Source organism: Mycteria americana, chromosome 4, assembly GCF_035582795.1.
Source record: "Mycteria americana isolate JAX WOST 10 ecotype Jacksonville Zoo and Gardens chromosome 4, USCA_MyAme_1.0, whole genome shotgun sequence".
Lineage (NCBI taxonomy): Eukaryota > Metazoa > Chordata > Aves > Ciconiiformes > Ciconiidae > Mycteria > Mycteria americana.
The window spans coordinates 19593491-19611538 of NC_134368.1; the positions used below are offsets into that span (position 1 = coordinate 19593491).

Below are 18048 nucleotides of genomic sequence, written 5' to 3' on the forward strand. Positions count from 1 at the left end.
TGATCTGCAAGATCATTTCTAGTTTACTCTCCAAATTTTGGCTGTCCCTTGACAAACTGTTCAAGGTTAGTTTTACTGTTAGGAAACACTTGGAGTATTCAGCTTATTATTAGACTAACAGTTTGGAGCTATACTTGATTAAAAATGTCTGTGTCCAGGGATGTAATTATTACTTACCTGTATTGCAATAGCAGCTATGCATAATGGGGCTGGATCAGGAACCCGCTCTGCTCCGTTTTGAACCAAGAGAGGAAAGCCGTGGTTCACTGAGTGATATTTCAGAAGAGACTATGCAGGGTTATAGACTGTGTAGTGAAACTAGACAACATACCAGACAACCTTTCAGTCAGTTTCTAAAAGTGCTTATGGCTTCAATTCCAAAGCAGGTGAAACATTATTAAATATTAAAGACATGTTGACAGCTGTAAACTCCTGCTAAAAAAGAAGTTTTGTTACAGGGAAAAGTAGTGATAGATTTTTCAGATACTGTGAAGAGGTCTTTTGGAAAGTTAAGTATGCCATCTCATCTATTCTTAATGTGAGCGGATCCCCAAACCAAGCCAAATGGATGTTTCAGCCATGCATATGCTGAGTGTGTAACGTACCAGAAGAAGTGAAAGTTACCTGGCAGCATCTTGCTTTATCCTTTCTAAGTCCCTAACTTGTAGTGCATTTTCAAGTCTATTAAGTGTGATAGCTGATTAAAAATTAATCACCAAATCACCTATCAGAGACTGGTGGAATTAAAATAGCAGAATCTTCACTCTTTCCTTACAAAGAAATGCTCTTTTGTGGCCTTGTATGAAATAACACATAAAGGTTGAAGTTATTTTCTATTTTGCCTTCAATTCCAACCTGGTTGGAATAAAAAGGAGGGAAAAATGCATGAACAAAACCCATATATGCTTTACAAGTTATTGACTGGACTAAATTATCATTTTTGAAACATTAAATGCAAGATGTACATCCATATGGCTAAAAGTCATCTCCCACCCTGCAAACTCCAAGTAGGGTTGTAAGTCAACAGCACCCTCGCACTTCCCAGCTGTGCTGCTGTCTCGGGCACTGTTAAGGGAACGGTACTGCCGTTAGGAATGGGTGACAAGCAGCAGTCAGTAAATGTTGCTCAGTGTCTTCCTTCAGCTTGACCAATTTGAGACTCTATGGGGGATAAAGAATTGGCGAGTTTTTCTTTGGGGGAGCAGGGGTGTTCTTGAGAGCTTCAAGTTTTTCTTTCAAGGGTCTTTTTCTATCAAAAGGATTACATTGAAGCCAAATTTGTAGTAGTAGTGCAATTCTCTCTTGAAATTGTGGGTGGTCCTTTCCTCTTTAGGAGCTACAACGTGTAATTATTTCTATTTTTTTTTTTGTAGTCCTAAACAAAAGAGAATTACATATTAATTTAGTGGAACAGACTAATAAAGACTGCTTTCCTTTTCAAAAATAATTTCTAAGACTCCAGTAGAATACATGTGTGGTCCTAATACTCCTATTTTATTTTACAATTAGCATTTGCCACACCAGGACACTCTAGCACAATAAAGAATAAATGGTGAAGCTTCTTAAGCAATTATTTTCAAATGGTACCAGAGTATACAAATTGATTTAAGTGCACTTTTGGAGACATTGTAGAGTAGAATTGATTTTGCGGCCCATAGATTAACTTTCATGCCAAGACTGAGATTGGAGGTTTTGGCTTATTCCAAACCCAAAATGTGATCCTATTAAAAAGTAAGACAGGCCTGGTACTTGCACTCTGTGCTATTTTCATTCTGAAGAAATTACCAATTACTAATACTAAAAATTATAAACAAGTCAATATCGTATGTTAATGGATAGGTATGAAGAGTCAGGCTGTTTCTCAAACAAAAAAAAGATTAACACTAATTGTCATCATTCACATTTTTGATGACTTATCCTAAATGTTAAGGTTGAAGGTACTGATAAACTCTGAGATTATCAGGCTGCCAGTACTCCTATTGTTTAGTTCATTAGTTTTTCTCTTTTGTTGCATATACTATACTGTATGCATATACTATCTGTACCTCTGCTTTAATAAATAAATGATAAAATGGATAAAAATATGTGCTGCTTAAATAGTACAAATAATAATATATGAAAAGCTATAATAAGAAGTACATTTCCATTCAATTATAGATTTATAAATGGAAAATGTTTAAAAATCTGAAGCATTAAGGATGAAATAAACTTCAGTGATATCATTAAAAACTGAGAGATGAAAGTGAGGAGGGAAATTTAGTCTGAATATTCTTAGAAAAGTGGAAGATTCATTCCTTACCCTAGAAATTGCTGTGACTCACATCATTCTGTCCATACTGCAGTGGTGAGTGCCCTATGCTGTGAAATATGAAATATTCACTTGGGCAATGTAGCACACCATGGCATAGGGAGTGATCCTGCTTTAGTGTGGGAATAGATTATGTGTCTACTATGCACAGCATCTGAATCTCTAGGGAGTCAACAGAGCAAATGGAAATCAGTGATGCAGAGAGAACCTGCAATTCTGTGATCTAAATTTTTCTCATCTGCTTTGTGCTCCCCAGCATGGTACTGATACATACTACCACTGATACATACTACCTTGGTTTCTCCATCTATATAAGGAGGTTAATAGTACCTTTCTCAGACGTGAAATTTTATTCCTCTTATGTGGTGCGGGTTGGAATGATGATATGACCAGCAATAATGATTTACCGAACTAATGCTAGAATTTATAATTCACATTTTTGATCTTCACAAGGAGATAAATATGTGTCTAGAGACATATCGGCCACTGCTGATTGTATTGGACTTTTGTATCTTCATTATGAAGAGGAATAGCTGCATTGGATATTTTACGGAAGAATTAAAAAAAAAAAAATTGACATTAATAGGAGGTTAAATTGTTTATTTCATAGTCAAAGAATAATGGTACAGCAGAATTCATGATTTTGTGGGTTTGTTTTGTTTTGTTTTGTTTTGGGGGTTTTGTTGTTGTTGTTTTTTCAGAACAAGAGTTTCAACTGAATTGTTAAGTGTATTTTTTTTTAAACATTTCCTTATTCTGTCTGTCTTAATTGATCTGTAGACCGGCCAAAAAGCTACGCCTTGCTAAAAGAACTTGAGAAGCCATTTGGGTATAAGATTATCTTCATAAATAAGTGATGCAGTACAGTAACTTGTTATACGGTAACTCTATAAAGCCAAACATATGTCAGTATTGTAACAATTAACTGGATAAGCCTCATTTGACTGATGGGAAAGGTACTTACTTGTTTGTATATATTAATATATTTGCTGAACATGGGCTAAAAACCTGTTGTGTTATAGATTCAAACATTCATGTTTGTTGAGTAAGCTCATGCTACAATGTGATATATTTCTACCATGATGGAATTCCAAATATGCCTCAGTAGGTTCAGTTCACCTGAGGTACTAATTTTAGAGGAACTCTCTCTCCCAGATACTCTCCCTGCATTTACACCATAATGTAATAGTTCAGTAGCATCTGTATTCTTGAAGACTTTGTACTTTGGTTTGATTCTTGTTACATAGTTCTGAGAATAATTTTCATGCTTACAAACCTTATCCTAATACAATAAAACTAGTGGTTGCCAAAGTGTGCCTCTGTAGCATTCAAAAAAGCTCTTAGATTAAATTCCTAGTTCCATACTGGAACTTTGCAATTTAAGAGTATGGTTAATATTAAACGTACGGTAATATTAAACGTAATATGGTCTCTTAAAGAGTATGTGATGATAAATGAAGGTTTATGAGCAAGCAATCTGATCAAAAATTTTCTATGGTAACGCAAACCACCTAATACAGAGTAGAAATACATATTTATTATTCAAATTTAGAAAGTGGAAAACTGTCTGGCATTTTGGGAGTGAAATCCAAATCAGGGATCCAGCGGAACACAAAAAAACTACTTTGCCATTTCATTCTGTCCTCTTTGCATTGGAAAGCCCGCTGCTACGGCAGCTTTTGCAAATAGAGGCAGCTGCCGGTGTTAATGATAATATGAAATAATCTCTTCCCATCTTTCTGTCGAGACAAAGACACAGTTGAAACCTGGGGCCGTGGCTACTTCTCTTACACTGTCATGTCGCAGCATGTTCTCACCTTCTGGGAGCTCAGGTTTTACTGCTGGTGTCTTCACTGCCTCCCAGTAGTGGAGTACTTCGTTTTCCATAACATCAAAAACAGGGGGATACATAATAGCTCTTGCAAACCTTGGTCTTGCTCTGGAATAGGTTTGAGGTTTTAGATGGCATGCCTCATTAAGGTGACTGTGGCTGGAGAAGGGTGTCGGGCCGTGCAAGACCTCAAAGACATCTTAATGAAGTCCAGAATCCAGCAAGTAGCCTGTGCTGGAGCAGGTTTCACAGGCTCTCTCTGCAAAGAGTTCCTTAATGAACAAGTAGTGTCTGTCTTCTCCCTGCCACCTAAATTTCTGTACTTTTTAAGGCGTACTCAGATACCTGTATGTTGTAGGAACACTGAATAGTACTGAGGAAAAAGCAAATCATAGTGAAAACAGCTGAAAAGGAGAGGACCATTTGATATTCATAAATGAATTGCTTAGTTGGTTTTATTATTTTGGGATAAATATCTAATTGATACTTATGTTCATAAAAAGAAGCTGTTACTTGTTCCACCAGAATCATCTGGTTGGACCAGATGATCATTGTAGGTCCCTTCCAAGTGAACTACCCTATCCTATTCTAAAATATGGGGGTTTTTTTCACCACCTTTATATTCCAGGTGAAAATCCCCATGTCGAAATCCATATATTTGATTTTCAGTCAAACAATTTAAAGAAATTCTCATTCAATTTATTTCTTTGAATGCCATGTAGTCTCATATCTCATGATGGTTTGCTACCCTGTATGGGCATGGGGGATTTCATGCAGAATATAGTTTGCTAATGTTAAAACTATTGTTTTCCAGTAAGAAAGAAGTACTAAGCAAGGCTTACTTTATTCGTGTCAGATATAGTTAAATAACTATTAAGGATGCTGATCATGGAATAGCCACCTTCTGAGCTGTTTTTACGAACTGGCGTAAATAAACTGGTAAGTATTCAATACTTAGTTTGACTCAGTATTTCTGCCTTTTCCTTTAAAAATCAGGACACATTACTCATTCTCAGTACTCAGTATTTTACAAAATGGAGAATGGCAGTATAGATTTATGATATTGCTGGTCAGACACAGAGGGAGGTTAAACTATAGAGGAAAATAAAATTGCAAGTAATTAAATTTACAAGCAGGTTTGCCATCTTCAAAAGATTTATTGTTTTAGAACAAACAATGGTTTTAGCCACACAAGAAAACTGTGATACAGCCTTAACAGCGTATGATATAGTTGTTATATCTGGTGTTTCAATTTATATAATTAAAGATTTAGCACTCCTTTTAAGGGTAAATGGGATATTCAACTGGGAACCATACATGGTGAGTAATAAAATAGCTGCAATGCAGTACTGTCTGCATTTTTTAAGAGCTGAAGCACTCTATCAGGCTCATTAATATCAGGTTATTTGAGGGCTTTATCCTCAGATAAAAAAGCAACAGCATATATAAGTTTTTGAGGTTTTCTGTGGGAATAGGTTATTATATTCTGTTGGTATGAATTTCAAGTGTTAGCAGGACTCTAGGTTGGGTTTTTTTTCCCTCATACAGTTCTATCTACTAACCAGTAAATATGATAAATAGAAACATACCATTTCCATCCTGTTCTTAGGGAGGATTCAGTAGTAGCAAGGTTTTGGCAAGGTCTTTCTGCTATTTCCACAAAGCATAATGCATAATGATTACTAATGTATTCTGGAGCAAAAAAAAAAATTAACTGAATACATAAAATGAAGCTGATTTTTTGGGGGAGGGTGGGGGTGAGAGATTTGATTTTGTTGTTGTTGGTATTAATTTTTTTTCCTATTTCATCAGTTTATGAAATACAGCAATCTACATTCTTTCAGGCATCATTTCAAATTAGACAAGTTCTACTGTGGTGTCATTGAAAATATCAGAATTAAATCCTTAATTGTTGGAAGTCGGTTTAAAAGCTGAGGCATATGTGATTATCAGTATACATTGCATGTAAATTGCCTTGACCGGGTTTGTTTAAAAAGAAATTATATTTTATGTAAGCACAATAATTCCAGGACTTACTTGATCATGGATCTTAGAGAGGCTGTAGTATTTCTCTGTTGTTATTGCTGAGTTTGAATATTTGGATAGACTATGTTAATTAAAAAAAAAGTTATTTAGGTGCAAAATATTTAGTCTCTGATTTAGAAACACACGCCAGACGTTCTGTGGGGGAAAAAAAAGTATGCAAGTTTTTCAAAGAATGACTATAGCTGGGCAAAAACTCAGAAATCTTTGTGCATTCTCTGTGACTTTGGCTTGGTTTGGTATATGGATTTGGTTTTCTTGTTTTGCTTTTGGGCAAAAACTCAGAAATCTTTGTGCATTCTCTGTGACTTTGGCTTGGTTTGGTATATGGATTTGGTTTTCTTGTTTTGCTTTTGAGAACATGGGGTTGTAGCCAGGATATGACAACTCAGAAGAATGCTTGACATATACTCAGCTTAAACATATCTGAAACAAAGCCCTAGAAACAGGATGGTGCAGTCGCATCTAGAGCAACACAGGTGCTCATCTGTGCCTTCTGTGAAGAGCCTCTTTCAGTTGCTGCCAGCCTAACTTGCCCAGATGGCTTTTTGTGTGAAAATCTATTTAACCCCAATATTACAGTGCCACCTTTTGACTTGAGGACATCTCAAACTAAAAGAGACTGAAGTTATATATGGCAGTTCTGGCCCCGAGCACTGGTTTGGTAATGTATGAGTGGGGAGGTGCGTTGGAGGGCAGGTGGTTGAAGGTGCTCTGCGGGCAGTGAATGCAATGAAGGAAGCCCACAAAGTTGCACTAAGGAATTTTCTTGAAGGGTCAATGTCTAAGGCACTCCACTTCAGACTTAATAATTTGGAATATATCTCTCTAGGAATGATATAATAATCAAGAACAATTTAGTTGAAAGAAGCCTGTAGGACAACTAGAATCTGCATAAAGATGAATTCATCAAAACATCTTACTAGACCATTCTGCTTTATTTAAAAAAACCTCTGTAGGACAGCCTTGGCTTTTTCATTCTAGCTGTATACAAAACATTTTTTAATCAATTCTGCGGTTCCAGAGGTATGCTGGATTTTGATGTAAGGTCTTGGGCTCTAATAATAATAATGGAGAATAATTTGTTCCAATGAAAGTATCTCGGTCAGATTGCTGGTTTCAAATACGAAGACAGGTTCATGCCTTTTCTTTCAAAAATACAGATTTCTTCTTGTAAAAGTAGGATGTTCTGTTGTTCAGTGGCTTAAATTTTATTGAAATGCTTAGAGCCTCTTTCATTTTAAGAGTACCAAGTGCCATCATAAATTATACTCAGTATTCAAATGCTGCCTCTTTTTGAAATGGGAGGTGAAGTTCACAGTTACTAGTGCAGGAAAACAATGACCATCAGGCTGAAAAGGAGGTTTGCACCTTTCTTCACCGCAGAATATGAGCTGCAAAGTGAAATCAATGTAACATAATGGCCTGCAAAATTGTCTGGTTTTATCTACAGAATAGATTTTTGCCCTATTTCCCCAGAACGTCACAGTGCACCCTGTGCTGCTTGTGACCTTTTTTGTGAGCAATCTAAGAATTGCAGTGAAATGAGTTAAAACATCATTAAAAAAGACCACACAGCACCTTCTTACTGAGTCCTAGGTCTGCAATGTGAAATGTAGGTGTAATTTATGCAAGAAGAAGAGGTTGAATGTTTGTTTAAGGCCTCAAGGCTTTTATAAGGAAAACTTTTTAGACTGAGCAGATGAAAACTTGAAGCAATCAATAAATAATTACTAAAAACTTTCCTGCTATAAGTAGGCCTAAATTGTATGTTGAAAATCATAGTTTTTATGAGAGTTAGAATTTTGCAATGAAGAAATGAATTAGTAACTTACACTTTTGTTACATAAACAATTCCAAGAAAGTTTTGCAAACCAGCAGATGCATTGCAAAAAAATTTCTCTTGGAAAACGACATTTGCCAACCTTACTTACCTCTCCACACTTAGAGGGATGTTTTAAACAGTGCCTTGCACAGGAAGGTTGGGAACCTTTGCTGTCAAGTAGTTTACATTTCAAATGTGCTAAAATTAGCAGGGAACACTGTACTTCAGTCTACATGAGCCTGTGCTATATGGAAGGGGTGTTGACGGGGTGGACCCAGCGGTAAATCTAGCATGCGATTAGTTATTCTGCTGTCTTTTGCACGTGCACACACATAGACATAGGTATGCATACCTACAATCTCAGTGTATTGTTTATTGAGGAACCTGGCTCAAAAGCTGTTACTTGTAAGTCCTTGAATTTGTGCTAAGATTTGCATTTAGTCAAGGGAAAAAACATTTTAACCATTGATATTTTTTATTGGATTTTTAAAAATAATTTACATATTGTCTCCATCTTGTTCATCTTCCACTTTTTTAATTATATAAAATGGTGAATGATGATACTCTATTAACTGTCATAAAAAGCGTGATGCACCATTACCCATTACCTCCTGCAGTATATATTTATGAGTATGGCAGTGGTTTACATAGATATATACATATATCTGTATTATAAACTAATCATTGATCATGATACAAATCACTACTGCTAACTTAACCACTTTATGCACAATTTTTATATAGGTAAAATGTATTAGTCAATTAAACAGAAGTGTAAATATAGATATTTACTGTTTATACTTACAATGGAATTTTTTTTAAAGGAAGTAGGCTGTTAAATCATGTTGCCGTAACAGATGCTGAAGGCTGCTTTTTCATTCATTGCCATTGAATTTATTGTCAGAGCAGTGCAGTCATATCCCATTTCGAAATTACTTAGGTGGCCTGAAAATTAAATCACAGCTCACAGATTCTCTTTTTTCACACACTGTTAATAATAGCAAAATTGGGTCTAGTTTTAAGTATACTTTGCAAGATACTGCAGTGCAGTTAGGTGCATGAACTATGAAAGATGTAGTAAATAGAATGTGATTTTCTGTAGATTTTCAATATAAATTTTGTTAGACTTGGACAGTGTGGGGTTTTATAAAGTCCTCAAATTATTTTTTTTTTTAAGTGCATAAATCTGAAAGAGATCTCCAGGAATGATTACTAATAACTGGAAACATGAGCTCATGCTAGATTACATTTTAGGGAAAGAATATGTCAAAAGCATGACTGTTTATGTCTAATCAACTAAATGATTCTTGCTTATTCACTTCATCTGAGCTAGATCTCTTATTTCTACGCACCATTTTGCAATGTTTCTCCTAAAAGCTGTCTCTGAAAAGGTCATCTAAAAGGTGTCTCTAAAAAGCAAGACATTGCGCAACTTTACTTCTCCTGCTAGGGATTGGAGTGCATTTGATGTGCTTTTGGAGTGAAGCTCCTGATTTGGTTTTAGCCAAATGAAATCTAGTTCTGCTCTGCAGACTGACTGAAAATCCTAGTGCAGACACAGCCTGTACGCATCTGGTTTGTTTCTAAATTTTATTCAGATGCTCAAGCAAGCCTCTTCATATAGTTTCTTGTGTTCTTGTTTATATGTTGTCCATACATATATGCATCTCTGAAGGCCTCCAAAAGAAGATCTGATTTCATAATTTTAGGCTACAAGGTAGATAGGTCCCTTTGAAGGCCTTCAGACGTTTGTGAACCTTGTGCGTGGTAGGTATATTTGGTCCAGGGTAGCAAGCTATAGTCTGAAGAGAAACCTTCAAACCGCATACAGTGTAGATACAGCACTAACGACTTTCATCTATTGGTCATCTCCTGTTGCACTGGATTACTTGTTAATGGGGTATAGCATATGTGAAAAGCCCTGGATTCTAGTTTTGTGGGTTTGGGTATTTTTTTTTTTTTGCTGTCTCCTCTGCTACTGTCTTTACTTCAGTTCTCTAGATTTTATTTCTGATATGGCACTGCGAAGGCCAAAAATATTCTAAATTTCAGAAAAGAGGTTGGTTATTTATACTGATAGCAAAAAAATATTCATTAATATTTCTCTTTTGGAAAAGATACTAGTTTCAGATAGCCTGGTACAGTTGGTCGTGCAGGGATTTTGGGGGGGGGGGCCTAAGATATCTGCTGCAGGATGTTTTTTAATGCCTTCTTTTAAAATACATGGTGCTTGCCACTCTGAAACAAAATTCAGAAATATATTGATCTCAGACATTACACAGCTTGATAGTTGTTTCTCAACAGCTCGCTACTTGTTCTTTTTGCTTATTTTCAGTTTTCCTTGCGTAAAGCTGAACATACTATCAAACATTTGACGTCAAGGGTTTGGAATGGGTTGAAAAGTAAAATCAGTTAAAAATTAAATCACTTTGGCCTTCATTGTTAAATTATGTAATGCTTCTGCTTTTTGTTTGGCATATATATTGTTATTTTGTAAAGGAGCTACTTAGTGCAACACAGATAAACTAATTTGAGTATTATTGCTGCTTCTTTTTCTTCAATTACAAATCAGTTAAGGTAATAAAATAAGCTTCATTGGAAACATTGACTGAACTGTAATGGCTGAAATTATTTCCTTACATATTCTTTTTGTTATACACAGAAAGAAATATATATGGTAGATTTTAAGTTTAATTTTTTTTTCCTTAGTGATCTTAGTGAAAATCAGATTCAAGCGATACCAAGAAAGGCATTCCGAGGAGCAGTAGACATAAAAAATCTGTAAGTACTTTCCTCCTTCTTGCATATATTCTGATGATAATGCTTTGTCAATACAGTGTCCTTTTGTTGTATCAGATCTCTTTTTCCTCAGCACTTTTATAGCTGCTTAAGGAATCTCTGCATAAAAACAACACTTACCATTTGTTTTGGCAAAATACTTGAATGTATCTTAAGCATCCTAAAATTGCCCTATATGAAATCTTAAACATTTAAATGGAGTTGAATACAACAAGGCATTATAACTATTTGCTTATGATAACCTGAGTTTAATATTTAAATGTCAGGCTATTTTAAACATTTCATTGTTTCATGTGGAAAAATTCATTTTGTCTTGGGTCTGAGAGTTTGCTTTTTGTTTGCTTGTATAAAAGAAAGAAAAATCATGCTATTATCTGGTTTTGCTAGCATATATTTTTGTACTTGTGTGACTACTTCTCTTACGCAGTTTTCTTCTGTGGTAAAATAAGTCTTTTCTGAAAGACAGATACTCACTTTCCTGGAGATAGTGACCCTGAAGTTCATGGGCAGGTTTTGAATTCTTATGGCTTCTAAATGTGGAAATATGTGAGTTTCAAGACAAAGGAAAGCAGTGACTTTTCGACTTTCTGTTTAGAGTGGTAGATCAGTTTAGTGGACTGAAAGAGCTGAATGACCTGAAGACTGTGATGAACTTGTAGGAAACTTAAGGTCATGCACTCAAAAGCTATAACCCCTGCTGTAAGCTGAGGACTCATCACTTGTAAACAACCAACAAAGACAGAGGGCATACACTACTGGGTTCCAGAAAGACTGTGGAGCTGCCAGTGTGATGCAGCTGTGAAAAAATATAATTGCTATCTTATGTGGCGTCAATAAAAATAGGGAAGTATTAGGCCATTATATGAGGTTTTCATGCAATTTCTATTGCAATACTTTTTATTAATTGAAGTCGCCAGTGTTAAAAGAAAGATGAACTTTCTAGTTGTACTGCTTTGAAAACAGAGTGCTGTGTGATTACAAAGGGGACGACGTGATGTTGTATCCCCGGTAGGAGCGGACTGGACGGGAAGCCCTTTGGGTTTCTGTCTTCCTGCGATGGACTCCACTTCATTCTGCTGCCTGCAACACTGCACACAAATCAGTTAGGAGGAAGTTTTTTCAAAGAAATTGAAAATTAGAAAAATGCCCAAGAGTTTGGCCTACTTGGTATGATATTTAGAAATCTGGGGTTTTTTTTATTTAACCATGTTTGTGATACGGTTCTTCCCCACAGTGAAATCCTACCACATCTCAGTGGAAAAAACTATTATGTTCAAATCTATTATGTTCAAAAACATGCAAGCGCTTCTCAAAGTAGCTTTGTTACTTTGTTTAATTGATGTTTTATGAGTTTCTATTCAGAACTGGTCCCATCATTATTCATGGTCTAAAAGAGGCTTGGCTACAAGGAGAAGCCTGCATTTTTCTGCATGATCTTTTATATTTGAAAATTGATACAGCTACAGAAAGGAACTTTGGTAGTAAAAATAACAGCATCATTGATAATTTTCTAGTGGCATGGCAGTATTTTAGAATGTAATAAGTATATTTATATATTGTAAGATAGCTCCAGTCAGAAACTGAATTAGGATGCTAATCTTTAGCTAAGATAATATTTATATCTTGGTGTGTATTTTCAAGGTAAGGATCCTGAATTATGTCTAAAGCTTCCATAAAACAGTAGATTCACCCTTTAAAGCCTTTCTCTTTTGGGAGATAATTAAAAAAACCCCATTCATAAAGGCCATAGCATTGCCACAAAGTCCAAATCGTATCTGTGGCATATAGTTTATTGTGATAGCGTAAATACTACAGGTACCTCCTTTATTGGTGGTTCCAGGGAAAAAAAAAAGGGGGGGGGGGAACCCACCAAACCCCTAATCTGAAATCTTTATGATCCCACTACAATTGAAAGTACTAAGAAATACATTTTTCTGTCTTGTAAATGCTACCTATGTTCCTATAAGGAAGAGCACCTTATATTGTGTGAGGTATAGATGTGAGTATCGGAATGATGAGTGAGTTCATGGGGTGAGTTGGGTGGATTCTGGCACAGCATTTATGTAACTGGATCAGGTTGTTGTGCCTTTCCAGAAGCTTAGGCAAGAAAGAGATCTGAACCCTAGCCTTCCATCTGGCCTTGGACATTACACTTAGAGAAGGGTGATGGCAAGAATTTTACTATTTTTATTTCATTGTTCAAGAAAATTAAGGAGACATTTGATAAGTGATAGGTGCAAAGCATCACTTTGCAAACAAAGGAAACTATGACGTCAGCTCTCTGAAAGGAGGAGGTTGTAGTGAGATGGGTGTCGGTCTCTTCTCCCAGGTAACAAGTGATACGACGAGAGGAAATGGCCTCAAGTTGCGCCAGGGGAGGTTTAGTCTGGATATTAGGAAAAATTTCTTCACTGAAAGGGTAGTCAAGCACTGGCATAAGCTGCCCAGGGAAGTGGTTGAGTCACCATCCCTGGAGGTATTTAAAAGACATGTGGATGTGGCACTTAGGGACATGGTTTAGTGGTGGATTTGACAGTATTAGGTTTACGGTTGGACTCTATGATCTTAAAGGTTTTTTCCAACCCAAATGATTCTATGATTCTATAAAGGAATTTAGCATCTATTGGGTGATTAACCTAAGGTCCAGGAACCAAATATTTGTATATACTTACAGAGAACTGTCATAAACAGAATTCAATGTTTGTTCTAATTTCAGCATTTCTTCTGTAATTGCCCAGTTGTTGAGCATAATGTTAAAAATGTTAACCAAACTTATGGAAGAGATAGGTGAAGGTACAAAGAGTAGAGAAACCTGCATTAGAACATGTTGTAAATTAAAGATTTGATTTGTGTAACAACATTAATTACATCAATTTCAATATAAATTACAACATTTGCTTTGTGTAACAACATTAATTACATCAATTTCAATATAAATTACAGAGACTTTTTTTTTAAATGCAGTGATTGATAACCATCCCATACAGTAGCTCTAGTAAGCTGTTTCAAAGGCAGTTAACGAATCTCACAGAATGTGATCGTGACCTGATTACATATTTTACGTTCCTGAATGGAGACTCACCATTCTCTCACTCCTGCTAAATACTTCCCCATCCAAATCAGGAGTTGGAATATTTTGGAAAACATCTTACTGTATGTACTTCTAGTCTTTGCAGGGCAAAGGGAATTAGGTGTTAACTCAGATTATCTGAAGGAAATTGCTTCCTTTAAGGTTGATGATACCACTATGATCTTTTGATTTCCTGCTGATATGTTAGCTCTAGAGTCCTCTTGATGTTTCTCAGAAGAAGCTGTCTAGTTTCCATAAAATGTGGCCGTATTTCCTTTCTGGACATCTTCTTAATAACGTTCACAGTATAGATTCTGTAGAAGATAAGAGCAAAATGGGCAAGGCATTATGCGAATTGACAACCCGGGCAACCTGCCACACCCTCATAGTAAAAAGAACAAAAAAACCTGAAAAACCATCAGGCCCCACAAACCTACTTTCTATCTAAATGGAATTTCCCATTTTCCAACTTGTTTCTTGCCTCTTGTCTTATAACTGAGAAGAGTCTGGCTCTGTCTCTACCTTCCCTTTAGGGAGTTGTAGGCAGCAATGAGATCTCCCCTTCACCCTCTCTTCTTATGGCTGAACAAACGTAGTTCTTGCAGACTCTCCCCAAATGTCACCTACTCCAGCCTTCCCATCCTGGTGGCCCTGGTTGGACTCAGCCCAGCGTGTCAGTGTCTGTCGTCTACTGGGGAGGCTGAGACTGGATGCACAACTCAGATGTCATCTCATAAATGCCAGACAGAGTGTTCTGGCTTCACTGTCACCAATACAGCCCAATTGTTGGTAATCAATCAAATTCTTCAGAAGTGACAAAAAATGAGGGAAGTTTATTTTGTACAGGTTCACCAGACTGGAAGCCTGGTATCCAGTATTTTGGCCGTTCAAATGTAGGGAAAAAACCTACCTGCTCTGTCTCAAAGTCTTGGTTTTCCTGTTCAAGGGCAATGACTTGAAGAATAATCCACTTTTAGTATAGCTGCTGATCTGGGACTTGACAGAAATTAGGGTGCAAATTCTGGAAGTAAAATTCTGAAAGTTACTCCTAACTTGCTACCTTTTCAGGGAGAAAAATATGCACCAAGAATTTAGGTTCTTCAGAGAACACAGTGGCACCCACTATTTTTTAAAAATAAATAGAAATTATCATATAAATTGGAAATTAAACACAAATTTTTTAATATACAGGTTAATGATGATTTCATAACCCTCCCTGGTGATACAGTACTCACACTGGATGTGAAAGACGTTTAAAATCTCCCCAACCTCAGGAATTTTGTTTGTATTTAAGATGGTAAGAAAATGCTTTAGCTGCCCAGATTACAAGTTTGGATGGGTTGTTTCTTGAATCTGGTTACTAGGAAGAAAAATACCTGGGCTTAAAAGGCAAATAAATGTGAAACATCACTGAAAGAACAATAGTGCTATGCTCAGTTTTTGAGAATTAGATTTTGGCCCCTCCTCTGATGATTTTGATAAAATTATATTATGACATTTACGTTTGAAGTATGTAAAATTTTCTAAGATTCCAAATTTCTCTTCTGTGTAATTGATATTTGGGAGAGAATGGAAAGGAATACACCAACACCATGGCAGACTTGTGATGCTAAATATGTGCAACATCAAATGATACCAAAAATACTAAGGAACATTTTCATCATATCTCCTGCAAATATCTTGTGCACTGTTTTTTTTATCATGGCCTGGCCTTACTTCAAACTAACCTCTTCTTTGGTGCCTTTGTGTTCATTCAGTTCTATTTTTTCCCAGCAAGTGGGGAACACTGTAGCTTCACCCCAAGGATAAAGGCTGCAGGGCAATGTAGCTGCTTCACAGATTAAAATGGCCCAGAAAATGGAGAATTAGTGGAGAGACAGACAGACACCAGCATCCCACTCCCATTCCCAAAGTCCTTCCCATTACACTAACCTTTGTCCAAAACCTTGATTAATATTACTTGGTGTTGCCCTGATGCCTCTTTTATGCCTATGGTGAAAGATTTAAAACTAGCATCATCACTAAAGGCGTAACTGAATTTTGTATTAATCTGTGTTGGCAATGATTGGACATTTTTTTGAAGTTCAATTTTATTAGCAAAAACCACTGAATCCTGCTGAAGATGTCCTAGTTACTGATTTCTTCTCAGATTATGCACAAAACTCCACTGCAACTGGAAGTATATTTGTCTAGTCATCTGTACAAGTGCTAATCCAAATGCATGGCTTGTCTAAGACATGCTTTAATAATTTAGAATTGGCATATTTCACATGCTTGTTCTTACTGGGAATCTTAATTCAACTACTAGTCTGTTCAGCCACCTGTGTTTCAGGTATACATCAAGAAGGATTTTCACAGGATGCTAGTGAAATATATTCAGTGTATACTTAAGATTTTTATTAAAGTCAAAAATAGCTCTGAAGGAATGAAGAAAAGAACAGGTACACTTTTCTAGTGCCTTCTAAAACACTTGTTGCCAAATGGGTCAATGACCTTGTGGCCTTTCGGGAAAGAAAAAGTTGTTCTTTCTGACTGTTTAAATAAATACCATTTCAGTACTATTTTTAAAGTTGCTATTTTTATTACAGACTACTTTCCTAAAATTTGGCATGCTGAAAACAGTTTGGTTTTTTGTCAGCCAAATCGTTTATGAAATGTTAAAGTCAATTATGTTTTTAAATCAAGCAGAGTATTTGGCTTTGAAGATGAGTTTCAAATCAGGAATCCCTGAATGTGAATCGAGAGCTTCCTTGCAAGTCTTTTTCTGGCACTTGAACACTGAGGAAAAGGCTAAAATAAGTAGAATCTAAAAACCTATCTGAAATAGGTATTTATTTGAGTGACAATAAATATTAGGTGAGAAAACCTAATCAGCTGAATTAGGGATGGTTTCATCTGCTAATTCAAGTGCAAATATTCATGCAAAATTTTACATGGTATCTGAATGTACCCTAATGAAAAATGTGGTCTACGCTTTTACTAGGCAAATTACCAAATCTTGCTGTGGTTTATGCAGTTTCTCATAGATTTTTCCTATGATAATACAAAGCAGGTTGACGTAGAAGGTCCTTTCGGACTGAGTTGATAAACTCTGTTGTAGAAAGACTTGGGTTCCATTTTATCTTTAAATTTTATTTGGCCATGTCAAGTACTGAGAATAATGCAAATCCTCTTTGAGGATTTGAATTTTGAAGAAAATTAGTTTATGCTTCTGTCAACGTTAAAGTTGGACTCTCAGGAGCCTTTAGGCCCTTTTGTATCTACATTGCTTTGGAAAGTGAAGCTGCCTCTGCTTTACTAAACAGGGTGATATAGTCATGTCGAGGAGACTTGCAAGGTGGTTTGTTGATATGTGTAGTAACTAAGTAGCAAAGGTTCTAGAGATAAAGGTTGTCTAATTAATATTTAAATATACCACTCTAACAGAACTTTCATGGGATATGTGCTTAATATGGCTTCCATGCTAGAACAGGAATATATTTGCTCCCCATATTATAATAGTCTGGATACCGTTTGTCATCTAATTGCTAAATTGCATTATTTCTGGGAAGTCATACCGATGTGACAGTATCTCTGCATCACATAACTTAGAGATTGTTCATTTTGTGTTCATCCTCCTTTTCATGGCATCTCCTGCCGCATTTTGACTTTTTCTTTTTTATTATTTTTGCTCCTGGAAAATACTTGTGGGTTTAGCCACATGAATGCTAAATAATTTTGAGGGGATGGAGCTATTGAACTATAGATCTGTTCTTCCTTTCCTTCTAGTTTATTCAGTAAGTATGCCTTACTTGGAAGTATTTGTAAGTCTTGCTTTTTAATTTTGGGATAAAAGAAAAAGGTTAATCATTTGCTACATTATGTATATTAGAAAAAAATATGTATTAATTCAAAATTTTTTACAGGGAAAATTTAGCAAAGAACAAAATTAACTATATTAGCAAAATAAGCAGCAAGTAGAAAAAAAGTACTTGACTTCCAAATGAAAGAATAATCACAATAAATAGTAATAGGCACAGGAAACAATCAGTTCTCTGAAGTTTGATAAAAACTTAGAATAAATTCTTACATTATTTTGTTACATCTTTCTCAAATAATGCCTCTGAAATTATTGATTCCTCTTGAAATTGAAATTGAGAAGGGAATTGAGAAATAGGAAACATAACTCAGTT

General features: G+C 35.9%; 1 protein-coding gene across 3 annotated transcripts in view; it reads left to right on the forward strand.

Moving 5' to 3' along the window:
* SLIT2 (slit guidance ligand 2) overlaps positions 1 to 18048 on the forward strand; it is a 268841-nt gene that overhangs the window by 145219 nt on the left and 105574 nt on the right. For all 3 annotated transcript variants that reach the window (XM_075499841.1, XM_075499842.1, XM_075499843.1), the window contains exon 5: positions 10717 to 10788. In XM_075499841.1, coding sequence (XP_075355956.1) covers positions 10717 to 10788 — 72 coding nt within the window. The remainder of the gene's footprint in view (positions 1 to 10716; positions 10789 to 18048) is intronic.